The sequence below is a fragment of the Notothenia rossii genome (assembly GCF_949606895.1).
Source record: "Notothenia rossii genome assembly, chromosome: 2".
NCBI lineage: Eukaryota > Metazoa > Chordata > Actinopteri > Perciformes > Nototheniidae > Notothenia > Notothenia rossii.
The window spans coordinates 8,796,916-8,813,784 of NC_136904.1; the positions used below are offsets into that span (position 1 = coordinate 8,796,916).

Here is a 16,869-nt window from a genome sequence, read left to right on the forward strand (position 1 = left end):
CATTTGTTTTAGTATTATCAATGAAAATGTTTGTGACTCTGCATATACTGTAATTAAATAATATTGTTTTCTTAAATGTCTCCTGTTAATGTTCTGAAACCCAGAGCTGTTTCTCCCCTCCAGATTGCAGGATTAATGTTGGACCTTGGTTCGGCAATCAGCTCAACTCTCTGACAATTGCGCACCTTGTCCAATATGGTCGTGCAATATAACGAGGGAGGCCAGAGGCTCATTGGATATTTCAGCGGGTTGTAGTCTGAGTGTGTCATAGTGTGAGTGCTATGCTAACTGGCAGCTGCAGCGTGGCAGCAGATATTGCGCCGAGTGACTGACAGTCTCAGAAGCTGCATGCCAGCTGATCCGGTCTCCTACCAACCCCAGCCTGGCAATGGCAGCCATTGTTGTCACCCTCAATTTCACACACCAGCTAAATGGCTGCAACTCCGCCAACTTGCCTCCAACAGCAACCATCTAACAGGCTGCTGGTTTTTGCTAACATAGAAACAGAATCAATGCTGGTTGATCCGCATGTATCATTTGACGCAGGCAATATACCATTTACATTTTGCTCCTTTAAATCTCACTAACTGACTTACAATGAGAGTACACAAGCTAAATTAGTTGACGCAGATAACAGGAATAAGAATATACACACCCTCTCACTCTGCATTTGAATACACTGTGCTGAATAATACTATGAAAACATAACAATGCTTACAAATGAATGAGTATTTGTGAATAAATTGCTCATGCATGTATTTATTGGAAGGAGAAACCTCCCGCAAAGGGCGAAAGGGGGCATTTCCATAGGAAACACAGAGCTAGTTTGACTTTCATCACATTACCAATCTAAACAGCCCAGCTATTCTCCAACTAAGCAATAAGTGGCAGAGTGACATTCGAGTGGGGCCGCCCCCTCTCATCTATTGTCGCGGCTTTTGAAGTTCCTTTTCAGGTCATTAAGCTCCATTTCCCATTCACAGAGAGCTTGTGTGGCGGCCGTTTTAGCGCAACAATGGACCCTAATGACTTAACGCTTCTGTTTTCATTCTCCACCTCTCATTCACCCCGCCTTCCCCCTCCACCTCTTTACCCACTTCTCCATTTGCCCCCACAATCGTCCCCTTCACCTCTTTAATGGTGGCTTGCACCCCTCGTTTGGCTGCCTACGTTTTTTATGGGGCATTGTAATGAGCTGCAGCTGTGGGGTAAAATCTGGGTGTAATGTTAACCCAAGCAGAGGAGGGTGACCCGGAGGAGCAGAGGTCAACGCATTGTGTTAGTGCCAGGCCTAGGGTCTATTAGAGGCTATAAAGGTTATTTTTTTAAAGCTACAGCATGCTGCGGCAAAACCCTCCCACCCCTTCACACACACTCTCACCCCTTGAGAAAGAATATTGTCGGATCCCCCCTGATGAGTTCTTTGAATGGGCTAAACACTGTTTTGTCATCAAGTGCTTGTTAATTGGTGAAGAATCTACAATTGGTGTTTGTAAGAGGGCTGGTGATTTGTGGTGGAGGGTTTCAGGCATTAGTGATTCCCAGGGGATTCAAATACCTCTCATCTTGCCTTCAGTAACACTGTCCTAACAAGGTTTAACACAAAAAGAAAGACGTTTTAAAAGAGCTACTTTCGTAACAGCGTTGTTTATAGACAAGAATGGCTTGAGGCATTCAGGTATGACATGTACACAATCAAACACCCACACCAAAAAAAACGTATAAACAAAGAAATGTGACCTATTCGTGCCAATACAATTTACAGAGGCAAATAGGAAAAAGACACACACACACACACACACACACACACACACACACACACACACACACACACACACACACACACACACACACACACACACACACACACACACACACACACACACACACACACACACCCCTCGGAGCATAATCTATCATACTACAGTGAGTAATATATTTACTCATGACTTCAAATAGGTGAGCCAAAAAGGTATTTTCTCCAAAAGAGCTAGTCGGAGCACAAACAGTTTATCCTCTTCCTGGTACGAGTGGCAGGCAAAGCAGTAACCCGAGCTGAAAAAACAAAAGGCACAAAGCCAATCGGCGAAATCAAACTGACCCCTGTCACTCTCTCTCACTGCAACTGGCGTAATCTTAATTGAATCAGCCTTACAGAAAGATGTTGACACTGAGAGATTGCACAAACCTGGGAGGCCTTGGCAGGCCAGTGGAAGTGCTGGGATAAAAAAAATGGGAAAAAAGTTGCCCCACCTATTCATTAATGTGTCCCCCTGTGTCCCACTCTCCCATTTCTCACTGTCTCAGGGAGATAATGCTCCCCCTCCCTCCCTCCCCCCGGACAACCAATTTGATCACTCACTGTGGTCCACTGAGGAGGCCAATTTTTGAACAAAGTCCGGCTCATACAACGAGGCAACGCATTGTCCAAGCATCCTGTGCTAACACAACACTGTACAATGCAATTAGTTGTCATCCTTTTTTAGGTCAGATCCGTATAATTAACATTCTTGGTCGGTTAACTATAAAAGCAGTTGTGCAATATACACTTTTTTTACAATTTATTACTGGCATAAGATACTTTTATGCTACTACTTATTTTTTAACCATGGATGTGTATGCATTTTATTAACATGTGCTTGCCTTTTTATTTAATATGTGAGCGTGTTCTTTTACCTTAAGCTGGAAAATAAATATCCAGCCACTTGAATGTTTCCTTTGAACCTTTGCTGTTTATTGAACGCTGTAAATGTCCCTGCTGGACGAATAAAGAATTTCTGATGTCTTGATTTGTGGTTGGTTACCATAATCAAAACCAACCGTTCATGGCTTCATATAAACTGCTAACCGAAGAATGAGGGTGAAGTAAACACTTTGGTTTTAATGACATGTTTGTTTTCATGGGAACCATTGATTGGCTGACTCATCCCCATGGGAGACATCCATCATGCCGCTCTCCTTTGTGTCTTTATTGGCACCCCATCGTAACATGTCTAACCTTTCAGAGTCACTAATAATCACTTCTGCCCTGTGGACTACAACAGAAAGGCTGATGTAATCTTTCTAACACTCCATTTAATTGCTCATCCATATAGTTTATCATTTAATAAAGGGGCTAGAAATCATTGCTATAACAAATGACAAAAATGTGAACAGGCTCACTTTTAGCTACAGTGAATTATCATCTGAGAATGCAACTCAACTCAGATTTATGTGTATTTGATCAATCTATGCAGTGATAATATGTCAGTGTTACGTTCACAATTTATTTCTGCTGCCTCCAAGTGGCCAATAAATTGCATCATATTATTTGTAATTGAGTTGTTAGTCAAGACTAAGGTTTTCTGCGGGGAGAAACATCAATAATTTACCCTCAATAATGCACATTGTCTGGCATAATATTCGTGATAATCAATGTGAAACGTTGATCTCAATCAATCACTGTGTCAAAAGGAATTTTTGTATTTTGTATTGTGCATAAAAAGACATAACTCCATTTTGTTGTTAAGATTTGGATTGTCACATGGCAAATATGGTGGATCTGTTATCAGTCTGCTCACATCTGCCTCTCACAATGCTAGGTTTCTGGATTTTAAGGAAATAGTAAACATCCCAGCGAATGCCAGCAACAAGGTTATCCATGCTAGCTGAAATGTCTAAGGTGCGATGAGAAGTGACAGTTAGGAAACACCCTAGTCCTGCCTTAGCCAGATCTGCATATGAATGGCAGGCAGCTCCATGCAGGTGGCATGTGATAAGAGCCCTAATCTAGATGAAAGACCTCGGTGCAGGCCTCCCTTATTAGCTCTGATGAAGCAGGGGTGCAGGGAAGAATGCTAATACCTAGTTCCCTCCCTCCACTTCCAGCCAGGCTCACTCCCAGTTTTGCTGTTAGCAAACCATTGTAAACAAGCCCAGGGCACATTGCCGATCACATCAGAAAGTACGGTGGCCAGCTTGGGCTCTGCTGAAGGAAGAAAGGCTAGCGGATATAAGGCCAGTGTAGTTTGTGCCATCATTTGATCAGGCCCGTCTCCGCCACCATGTAGTGCCCGTGTCCTGAACAAGAGCAGAGATGCCAGAATCCGCCTTGGGGCAACTTTCATGCATAATGCATGTGCATTATTCACACAATTATTGATAACGCTTTTCACATCGGTGATTATTCATTCATTAATTATTGCGGTCCCTAATGTGTTAGCATTAAAGATATTGTTATTAATGTCAAGCCATTTGAAGAGTGTTTTCCCAGCGGCCTGTGTCTTGTTAGTTATTTCAAAGCCTAAATTGGCAAAGAAAACATCAGAGTGGGGTTTTGGACAAGGTTTGAGTGGAAAGGGAAGAAGCTAAACTAAGAGTGAGCAAGGGGAAATAAGACCTGAACACACACACCAGAATAAAGGAGCTGCAAATGTTTGCCAAAATTGTTTTGAGGGATTGAGGTCCCAGCGCTGTAGAGATAGCAGCTGAGTAGGAGTGCTTCCTTAGAGCTGAGCTACAGCGTAGGATGCTAACAGGGCAGAGGCTGAGGCATACCCTGGAGCAACGCTGATGCCAGGCAGGGTGTCTGATAGCAAAGCTTCTCACCTTCAACCTTACCCTCACTCTGCAAATACACACACACACACACACACACACACACACACACACACACACACACACACACACACACACACACACACACACACACACACACACACACACACACACACACACACACACACACACACACACACACACACACACACACACACACACACACACACACACACACACACACACACACACACACCCCTCCTCTACCTGCGTGTCCTAAATCTCTGCCATCGTTTTAATAGATGACATCCAAGAACATGGAGGGTAGGTCAATGCATCAATGCTAACCTAAATAATTCATTCTGCATGTGTACATAGTCTTAATTACAGTTAATTATTTACGACCACTGGAGCAGTATTTCTTCAAACAATTGGGGGTGGATTTTTACTATTTCCTAATTTGGTTGTTACAACAGCAGGGCTTGAATATTGATTTATCCACATGTGAGATCATTTTTTAACACTAAGTATTCACAACACAAAATATAAAGTAAAGTATATAAATGCAACGTTTTTCTTCGAAAGAACAAATAAAATGTTAATGTAATGCATCAGTGTCTCACTAAACTAATATCTCTGATGTGTAATAACACTGCCAAATATAAAACTTTGTGCAATACGCTTATTTCAGTTTTTGCAATTTGTAAACATTACCAGCTAATTCTTTCTGTTTGTAAGATGGTCACTAATAAAATAAATTACAGATACTTGTTTTTTTTTTAACAGGAACACTTAGTACTGTAATTTATTTTTACCCAATGTTTTTATTATTAATAACGTGTGCAAAATATTTAAAATATAATATGTAAATCTACTCTTTTTACATTAATCTGCACAGTACCTTTGCTGTTGTATTGCCGTACATTTCCCCGTTACGGTACAGGTTCTGATTCTGATGACTTTCCAAAGCCTTTATGCCCACACAACGCTTCCTATGAGTCGAAAACAAGACAATATAAGAAGTCAGCCTACGCTTTGGTGGTATTTCATAGCTTTTATCAGCTAACCCCAACCAAACACAATTTGGACATTTCTGTCCACTTAATATCCAGAGACAAAACCCTCCATCCATCTCCAACTCCAACAGCAGGATCCCAGCTTGAAAGCCTTTACAGTACTCTATACTTAGAAAGAAGTAACAACTGCAATACTCTGTCATGCTTTGCTGCCCAACTATTTGTAAAACTGTTGAAAGGTCATCGAACAATACACTTAAACCCCAATTTCTGGTAAAGCTTTTTCCAGTGATGGTGAGCCAAAGAGAGAAAGGCACCACCACCCCATTTGTTCATACATACCACACTGTGATGAGGTTGGACAATGAAATATGTCCTAATGAAACAAAGAGTCATTGCAGGCTTAGTCAAGAAGCCAATTGTCTCCACATATTTGAAAATGTAACGAGACAGACAGAGGGACAGAAAATCGCCCACATTCCAGTATCAGTGTCAGATTGCCAGGGTATTCCCAGCGTTTGATCCCCATTCAATAAAAAGTAAATCTAGTGTATTTACAAAGCAGGACTGTATTGTCTGTGTGACGTGTTTAAAACTGCTGACCTCTAAGTCAACAATTTAGTGAATCAACATTATCATTCCAAGCTCCTTTGCCCCGGCTGAAACATTAGCCCCTCTCAGGGCTGAGGCTTTCTGGGATGTTTCCAGTCTAGCCGCCAGCGGGGCTCGTCCGGGGACTGCTGGAGCCAACACAGCGATCCAGTTACCCTTCTGTGTGTTGCATTACAAAAAGAGCACATTTGGTTCCGCTAATCATCTGTAATGCTATTAACATCGATAAAATGTGTGAAACATCATTCTTGAGAGATATTCCTCAAGTCATTTAGACTGGTAATTGACTTTTAAAGCAGTCTGAGCCGTGGAGTGATACTACAAACCAGGTGGGCTGGATAGAAATGTATCTATCATTTCTTTGCGTGTGTTGATGTGATGGTGCCATAGATCAAGAGACAATGTTGATTGGAGGTGGAGACAGACATCTTCCAGCTCCCCAGAAATAGCAGCATCCTTGCTTATTTGCTCTCTCTCCCCGTGTGTTGGTTTAAAGCAGATAATGCAGAAAGCTTCTCTCCTGAGCTGAGGAGGCAGCATATTGATTTTGTCTTAGATGAGGTCTCTGAAACCTCATTTACTCCCGTTGTCATCATGGCGGAACATCAGTGTCTGACAAGCTGCACTTCCCCCTCTATATCTATCCAGGCGGCCATCTTGGAAACTGTTGAGGGATGCTAATGTGGGCAAGCATTAGCGACGTCCTCTTCCAGTAACACTGTTGACAGAGTGCCTTGCATGATAAGATGTATGAGGTCAGATAATGTTGCTGCTGACTAACCATTGTGCTGTCTAAATAAAGCCCTGTGTTTAAGCACTGATCTGCTCTCATTAGGTTACAGCCCAAACACAGGGGGACGTCCCAGGTGGACCTGAACATCTTGGCATGTGGGTCACAGTGAAACACGGCACTCCTATGCCCTGAGCACTTTGGGTGTTTGATGAACCAATGATGATGCTATCCAAGATTTCTTACTTCGTAGTTTGTTGTGAGGGATTATCAAATACACTCTTCGATGACAGGGCCACAACATGATAGCTATCAATTAAATGTTATTTTCCCCGGGGCAGGTACAAATCAAGAAGGAACAAGTTAGGAAGCTTAACAGATGATACATCCTTTTTTTGTTTTAATCTAAGAAAGACTGGTATAATCAAACCAAACATGATACATTGTGTGAGTAAGCTTTAGCTTGGCTCACAGCACCACCCTGCTTTCATCAGCAAACAAAGCCTGATTGACAACAAAAAGGATGCGAAGCAAACCTGCTCACGACTCTGACTCACACTCAGAGCATCTCAAAGTACACAGCCTTCTTAAAAGAATCCCGCACAATTACACTTCTCTCAGCCAGAGGGCAGAGATTTCTATGTATACACAAATGGCAGTTGGGATTCTTATTTTTCATTAAACAGGGTGAAATTATCCACAAAGACGCAATTTTATGTAATTAAACTAATTAAAGAACATCATTAATAAAATATCAGTGAAGCCAGCTGTTTACAGTGTGTGGAGGGGCCTGGGGATGTGAGGAGATGGGAGGGAGACAGACAGTGTGTTTTTAATATGTGCTTTTAAGGGTTCCCTGTGGTGACGGTCTTCTCCAGGGACAGGGGCCCCCTTGTCTCAGTCCCCGTGGAGGAAACAACAGCAAAATCAACAACATCCTCAAACAGCAAAATGTATATTGGGGGAAAAAAAGGCATCTTTGTTTTCCTCAAATATTTATTCTAATAAGTTGGAGTGTTGGCAATGTGGATATGATGTTGAAAAAGAGTAACAGTATACAAAAAAAATATCTTTATTTATATGCACATTTAGCTTTAGCTACATAAATGCTACCAATCTATTCACTTGAAATATTCATCAACTATGGGTTTTTGTTTTTCTTATTTACTTGAAAAATATTTCATTATATATTTCCTTTTTATGTGTCCACTTATGTTTGTTTATATTTGTACGTGTTGACCTGTACTTATTTCCAGAATGTAATCATTTCATAAAATACTGCTAGTTTAATAAAAGTAAAAACAGTTTAGTTGAACTTGACAGTCCTTTAAGTTTCTTGCTTTTAGCCTAAGGGTTGACATACTAAATATCATTACACAAAAACTAGTACCATAATTATAGTTTACTATAAACACTCATAGTCTATAAACTACTTTTATGCAGGTCAAATCTTGACATTTGTGCTCTCCAAACAGATAACTCAGACATCACGTGATTCTTTAAACACTGTTTTGTGCACACACGTTGTGTCACGTCACTTACAATGAGAATGGGCTGTTTTTAAGCCAATAAATGAGGGATGACTCTTGCGATAGTCGACATGCTGATAAAGGAGCAATGGACACAGTGAAACAGAGCCCAATTAATAATGCATTTGTGTCTGACTGTCTGGCCCCAAGGACAGGGCTGCTGAAAAATGGAGGTCATATGTCCTCCTCAAGTGGTCAGTGATCCCTCTGTGCCACCCACCCAGTGTTCAGTGTCCAGCTCCCTGAGCTGTGAAACAGCTCACTTGAGCACAGTGCAACCATTAACTGTATTTTAAGACATGTGTGAAATATGCCATACGTCCTTACATGTGCACACGCTTGCATGTTGCTGTGTATGTATGCTGTTGTTTACTTGCAAGCACTTTTCTTTAATCCACACACACATATATTAGCTTGAACGCGCACACAATCCCTGACAGGGAGTGTGTTACGGGGTGTCTGTGTGAGCGCCCATGTGACGGATGGTCCTGGAGGTGACCTCTCTTAAGAGCAGTCACTGGCGAGGGCCTGCCTGTGACCCTTGGCCACTTAGGCACATTAATCACAACCCTTTCCTTCTTGCTTTTATCAGGCCTGCTGAAAGCTACTGTCCAGCCTCCACCCCACCCCACCCCCTTCATCACCTCTCTGCTTTGGCCATTCATAAGGCTCTCATCAACTTCAGACCACAGGTATCACTCCATCACTACACATTTATCAGGAGCGGCTCTTATCAGCCAGCAGGGCCTGAATATGGAAATGGGATCCCTGCCACTGATAAGGACGGCCTGGATTATCCCTGGCTCTCCTTCATCAGATAGCCGCTGAGGAATGGTAACAGGCCGGAACATTCCGCCATTGTTTTGCAGCAGTGGTGATTGAGGAAGAGCGAAGAGGGGGGACTGCTGGAGAGATCTGTGTGTGTTTGTGTGCATTCATGTTTGCATATACTATGTTCTTTAGCGGGGCAGTTTTGGTTGGAATAGCATAAATATAAGTAAAGGTGGATCACCTTACTGAATGCTTACCTGTTAGCACACACCTGTTTGGAGCCCAGTCTCACAAAAAAACGTGAAATAGCGATGTTGGTCGACAGGGTAAAACGTAGTATATTCACAAATAACCCTCTCAAGAGGTGACATGGATACGATATGTTTGTCCTATTCATTTCTAATGACCAGTGCCCATGTCACGTGATCACAAACTTTCCCAGTGAGAAAACAAACATGGCGGCCACCCGATTTATTTTTTGTGGAAAATCCTAAATTGTAGGATAGTTTGGCCATTAAAATGCTTTTTGATTACATTTCTAGCGAGAAGTTTATTCTGTACTTTTAAAATCTACATCGAGTGGATGTGTAGGATCTATAGTTTGATAGATATTACGAAGATTATTTGAGCTCCATGTTTTTTTTTACAAAATATTGTATCCATGTCACGTCTTGAGAGGGTTATTTGTGATACGTTTTGCCCTGTCGACCAACGTAGCTATTACACGTTTTTTGTGAGACTGTGTTGGAGCCACACATGCACACACCCTACCTCTGAAATCTTACAAAGTCGTCCATGGGGGGCGCTAAAACAGTGGACAACAAAAAAAAAATCTACTTTCTACATGCATATGCACACACACCAACAAAATGTATTCAGACAGGCATGACATATGAACCCACATACACACTTACACGATCACGATACACTCAGACAGCATCCTTCATGATAAGCATCCACTCACACAAAACCCTCTTTCCTTAGCATGTGTTCTAACTAAAATAGGCCATTCCTAATTAGGACCTCACAACCTGAGCTGTTTCTTCAAAGGCAGCCGCTCCTGCGCTAATCTGAGGCATCGCTTCATTATGAATTCTTCAAAGTCCCACCCAGCTGTCAAGCAAGCTTGTTGAGTGGGCCGTTAGTGAAGCTATACAGCAGGCACAAAGCTTAGATTGTTGTTCCGTGTTGCTCCCACCCTCACACAAACACACACGCTGACTGGGGTGAACATGTTGACCCGAGATGAGTTTGTCGGCCTCTGAAGCCGGTGCTCAGGTGTGTTGACTCAGACACACTCCCTACAAAGGAGTATTGACACGACTAGGAGGGTTCCTGCAAAATCCCTCGCACTAAGAGAGGTCGCTGCAGCTTATCTTATCAGATGCATTATTAGCTGCGAATGGCAAAACTATCAAAAGAACGTTAGCTGACAAAAGAGGCCCTGTGCAGAGCTCGCAGTAAAGCACACCTCTTAAGTGATTTATATGAGCGCCTTAAAATGGCTTTTGGTTGGGCTTTGATAAGACACAGAGGCATGACTGTGTGTAGTTGACACACTCAGCTGATGTGTATGAACTCACCGCTACACCAGGGTCAGAACCAACAGGGGCCACTACATGTTATAATGGGCCCCTATAACTCATGTTACAGACAACTGATGTCTGGTTTAATCACTCTATGTTCAGGGAGTGCTCAGGAGATCCTCTATTGACCTGGAATGATGTGTGATATGGCCAGCAGAAGGAGTTGTATCCAAAACATTACCTATTGGATTTGGAAAACAATCAAAGGGATATTTAATCAGTCGCAGCAAACAAACAATTTACATATCCATTTATCGAAACAGATCTATTTCTTCCATTCTCAACAAAACATCTAATTAGTTGGTATTGATAAGAGATATAAATAAAGGAAGCCAACACCGAACATTTTTACCCCCTTAAAGAACCAATTACCCTTTTCTTTAAATGCCTAGAGGTAAGAAGTGGAGCTTATAAAGGAGACATGAAACTGCTGGGAAAAAATTGAAAACCTACTTAATGTAAAAAAGGAAATAACTGTAATGGTGACCTAATCTAACCCTGGTAGGTATAAGCAACAGTTTCAATGACTAATAGCAAAAACAAACAAAGTATTACTTTGCTTTAAAAACAAATCTGCACTTTAGGTTAAATCTTAGGGTCAAGGCTGAATATCCAAGGTCCAGCCACAACATACTTTTTTACAATAGGAATTATATCAAGTTGCAGAAGTATATACCATGTTATATTTTGATTAATAGATACACACATATTGAAAGGTTTTACTCAATTATTTCACTGCTTTTAAGCAGTATAAAGCTTACATTCAGATCACTTATGATGTGCACTGAGCAAGAAAGCAAAAAAGGGAGACAGTCCTGCAATTGGTCCTCATGGCAGGACTTACCGTACTTGTTCTGAAATGGGACTTTATCCAACATTTTTGAAATCATGCCTTGACTATCTAACCTTAAGTCTGATACTGACCCTTGAAGCCTTTTGCTATGGAGACCGTGGCATAATAATAGTATCAGACTTCCCTGACTCCTCAGGCAGCCTGGTATGGGTGTGTGTGTTCATGCATGCAGACAGCTAAACAGATTTTAATTGCTTCTCCGAATAGCGTTGGTAGTGATATCTAAGCATGTGGCAATGGTTTTGAAGCACACTCAAACAGGCTTTCCTAAAAGATCATCTCTGAACACACACGGCCACAGATACCCACCAATCATACGCAAACACCAATAACACAATTACTCATTAAGTGACTCACAGAGAAAGGTTAGAGATAAATGTGGGAGAGGCGAGCTTTCTGCAGGATCACAGAGGAGTGCGCCGACATTTGAAACATGACTCTGTGACTTTTTAAGTGAACATTATCTTGTTCCCCTAACCCCAAATCCAAAACTCAGCCCTCTTGAATGACAAGAGCCGGTGTTGGCACGTCTCCGAGCTCTTGCTCCTACATCTTTTTTCCGCACTAAAGATATGATCAAGTCCCCTGCTCGCTTCACAGAAATATCAGAAATATCAGGGACATGAAATCCTTGTTAAGCAGCTCAGTGTCACAGACTGGGCCCTTGATTGGCAGGCTTGACAGTGCACCCGTTACTCGCACACATTTAGCAAGGCCCATATGCTGAACTGAGACAGCGCCATGTGACTGCGCCTATGGAGCGGCTGTATCGCTGACAAATCTCCATTTAATCGACAATCTCAAGTTACCCCACACTTAATAAACAGCAGATTAGTGCATTCTTTGCTGTGCCCAACACATATTTCCTCTTCAGAAAGTCTCACGGGGGCAGGTCTCGTATAGCTCGCATAACCAGTCATGTTAAACGGTGGGGACAAGGCACGTCATCTGCTCCGCATCCAGCCCTCGGCTCATGAGATTTGCTAGGTCAGTCTGCAGCCATTGTTGTGGAGGAAAGTCAACCGCCTCTGCCCTTATGCCAACGTAACCCCCTCCTCATTGGTAAACTGATCTCCATAACCTTTTGTCTGGAGTGGGTCGGAGCCACATTTCGCAATATGAGCATTGTTCCCGTACATAGTGAAACTCCAATGAGGGAGGGAGAAGGAGAGAGAGAGGCAGAGTGTACATGCACGCTGCGTGGTTGAAATTAGTGTGCGGTGTGAATGACAATAGGAAGAGATGTCATTTTGAAAGGTTACTTGGGTTACTCCGCCGAGTCTGTCTGTCACCTCCATGCCTTCGGGGAGCTCTAATCACTTTACCCTATAATTACCTCCCCACAAAAGGCCCCGTTAAAGTTCCTGTAAAATAAACCTGATGCTATTGTGAAGAAGAGAGGCCCTTTCTTTTAATTAGGGCCATCCATCTTAACCTTGTCTACCTGAGGTGAAGTGAAGGTAGCCCGGGTCAAGCTCCCAAAACGCTCATCCCTATTGTCTCCTCCTGCCATCGACAAGAGCACAAAGCGGGCGCTAGCCTCCACGCCATGACAAACCTTTTGTCGCCTGCTTGCTGGCTCCTTATAGGATTTGCAGCTGAATGGGGTTTCTTTTTTAACAGTGACATTATACTTGCCATTCACAAAGGGAACCCAACACTGCACGCATCACTGTTGTATGTGAAACATATGCAGCGGGTGACTATAAAAAATTAAGTGTAAGCTCATATCATTTAACAGCTGTTAGAGTGACGTAACAGCCTTGCTCTTCAATGGACAACTTGAGGCTTGTGGGAACAATGTTTTTCCAGAGGGTGTTGCTCAAAGTGGTATCCAGGATCACATTGTTTTTAAAGGCCTAATCCCTTGCTCTGCTGCTCGATACACCTCTGCACATACACCCTGTGTTGTCTGCTTTTAGTGTTTGTGTGCCAGCGCATCTCTCAGCGTGTGTTATCACCCGTGTGTGTTTAGTCAAGTAACAGACAGGGTGATGCTGTGTTTAGAATATGTGTCTCTTCTCCAAAACCACCTGAGAGGAGCAGGGCCTGATGATCAAAAGTAGTGGAGGAGTAGAGAGGGAGAAACGCCATGTCCCTGCAGAGCGCAGACGGGCAAACTGCCTCACACTGATCAGCTCTCCAGAGAGGAATGCTTTTCCCTGTGTGTGTGTGTGTGTGTGTGTGTGTGTGTGTGTGTGTGTGTGTGTGTTGTGTTTGCTACTGTTTCATTGTTCCCTTTCCCTCCTTATCCTCTCATTCTTCCCCCTTCTTCGCTCTTTTCAGGTGACACTGCCTGCTACCTGGATCTGACACTGATGTGAGCTGTCACCCCTGCTGCAGCTGGAGGTAGGACTGAACTACACACACACGCACGCACGCACGCACGCACGCACACACACACACACACACACACACACACACACACACACACACACACACACACACACACACACACACACACACACACACACACACACACACACACACACACACACACACACCATGTATACATCACTTCAGGGGACATTACATTGGCTTACATGCATTTCCTGGAGACTTATCCTAACCAAGTCTTCACCCTAAAATTAATGACTCCCCTCATGGGGACCTCCAATTTGTCCCCATAAGGGAAGCCAGTCCCCACACGTGACTGTGTAAACATATTTAGGTCCCCACAAGTATAGTAATGCTAGGCCACACACACACACACACACACACACACACACACACACACACACACACACACACACACACACGCCTACACACACACACACACACACACACACACACACACACACACACACGCACGCACACACGCACACACACACACACACACACACACACACACACACCACACACACACACACACACACACACACACACACACACACACACACACACACACACACACACACACACACACACACACACACACACACACACACACACACACACACACACACACACACACACACACACACAGGCATTTGCATGGTATCTATACTCTTTCCCTCCTCATCACCCTGCCTCTCCTCCTCACTACCTGTGCATCTCAGCCCACTGTATCCGACCCACAGTGCACTGTGTGCGCTTTCATCTGTGCTGAGGTGGCGTGGTCGTATATTATTCATGGGTCGTGCGATCTGAGGCGTGTGTCATATGGCAGAAGTAATAAGATGGAGTACTGGTGAGGAGATGATGAACACAAGACACAGGACTCCCTCTCCTGTTGCCTTGCTTGGCTCTCTTCACTTCGGATACACGTGTAGGCACACAGCAGCGCTTTGATTTGTACTGGAAAGGATGGCCCAGAGTGGGACAGCTCAACAGGTGTTGTTTTGAAACAACAGAGGCTATTCCAGTGAGTAATATCTTTAAGATGTGTTGGAGACAGACAGGACTTACTGCATATTGTGGTGTCTCGGATATAACTTTTCTTTCATATGATATTTTTCTAACTGTAGAGTGTAGCAAGTTCTTCAACTCTTTCTAGCACTGAAAAAACTGAACCTTTAATTAAATGTATTATGTCAACAAATATCACATAACTGTATTTAGTTGAAAGCAATGATATTAAGTTGAACCTACTATTTTTCTTTCAACTAATCTAAAACTTTTCTTGACATCATACACTTAATTAAAGTCAACAATTGTTTGTTCAGTGTGCACGATAGCACATACAGTCAAACTTGCTATTCTTGTATCTCCTCTGTACTAACCGAACAGTCCCTGAACCCATCAGCAAACAACAGCACACATGATATAATTCCCCTTGGTAGAGTAGATGTGTGTATTTAACGCTGGTTGGGTCGAAAAATTAGTAACTGTTCCATTACATGCAGGAGCAAGACTTTTGACCTCCCTCAATGCCCCTCAGCTTTGCACAGGGAGCAGGGGGGCGTTTTAAGGGTGGAGGGCAGGGCAGAGAGCACATCAGCTGACCAGTTTGGGCGTATCAGAGACTGAGCCCTGGTGTGCAATGTCTGGAGGCGACATGTGGTTAACCACCTGGCCCCGCTGTTTGACCCACTGGAGTGAGAGAGAAAGGGAGAGGGAGCCTCGACAGCCATTTGCTCATCAATGGAGGGCATCACCGCCACTTAACACAGCTTATTGATCCGCACAGCCTGCAGGGCCTCTGTTGTGTGTCCATTTCCTATTGATTATTTCAAGTCCATTCTTATTGACCGCTTTCTCTCCCTTCTCCCCACTGCTCTCCCCAGTCTGCTCCACCGGGGAATTTTTTTAAACAGTCATTTGAAATTATAATCTGTTTGAGTAAATGTCATAATCGCCCCCAAGGCCTAGTGCAGATTGGCTGGAGAGCAGAGGTCTCGGAGGTCAATGACACTGGTCAATACGGATCCATTTGTGTTATGGCCAGTGCAGTGGTCGCTCCAACCAAAATGGCTGACCTCAGATTTCTCCTCTCTGCATCTCAGCTTTTTATAGCCTCCATGATTTCTTCGTAATTATGCTGTATTCACCGAAGATGCAACACACACCAATATCACTGACATGACAGATGCAATTCAATTGTTATTGTTTCAACAAAGAAGGCCTGTATGTGGTGTGTGTGTGTGTGAGTGATTGAATGAAGAGTGACGCACTAGCCGACTGCTCATCAATGCTTCATAGGTTAGATCATTAGATCTAAAGTGACAGCGCTACACAAGGATGGGGAGTGGGGGTTGCTTAGATAAAGATTGGCATATTGCTATTGATTCACCATCCCTGGGGCTTCTTCTGTTACCATGGTTATAGCCAGCGGGGGTGGGGTAGGACTATGAATCTGACACAAGGAGAATGATGTAACCATTATGATTCTGATTTAAAAATGTTATCACCAGGTTTGAATAATCTCCTAATTCCCCTCGACTTTATTGCTTGCTATAAGGCCGATAACTCATCATTTGCTTGAAATGTATGGCACTGAGCGGCAGAGAATCAGAGTTAGTGTTGCTCTGATATGCGTGTCATAGCAGATAACCATCTGTGATCCTATAACCATTACTCTAACCCATAACAACGCCTGTGCTTTGGATATATACGAGTCAGGGTTTTCATTGTGAATGGATAGGGGTTTGAAAAAAAAAAAATCCCGTCGCAGCTCATGTTGAACTGCCAAAGTCCTCAGCTGTCCTTCTAAAGCAGCCTGAAATAAGAGCAGGCCTCAAAAGCTCTTTGATCTTTTTACTGCCAGGGTCAGGGCTGAAATGACGCGTAAATGAGG

General features: G+C 43.2%; 1 protein-coding gene across 4 annotated transcripts in view; it reads left to right on the forward strand.

Moving 5' to 3' along the window:
- LOC307030739 (uncharacterized protein) overlaps positions 1-16,869 on the forward strand; it is a 316,946-nt gene that overhangs the window by 79,618 nt on the left and 220,459 nt on the right. For all 4 annotated transcript variants that reach the window (XR_013805766.1, XR_013805767.1, XR_013805768.1 and 1 more), the window contains one exon: positions 13,920-13,982. Coding sequence is in view for 1 of the 4 variants with exons in the window: in XM_079667369.1 (XP_079523495.1) it covers positions 13,920-13,946 (27 nt within the window). In the remaining 3 variants the exon portion in view is untranslated. The remainder of the gene's footprint in view (positions 1-13,919; positions 13,983-16,869) is intronic.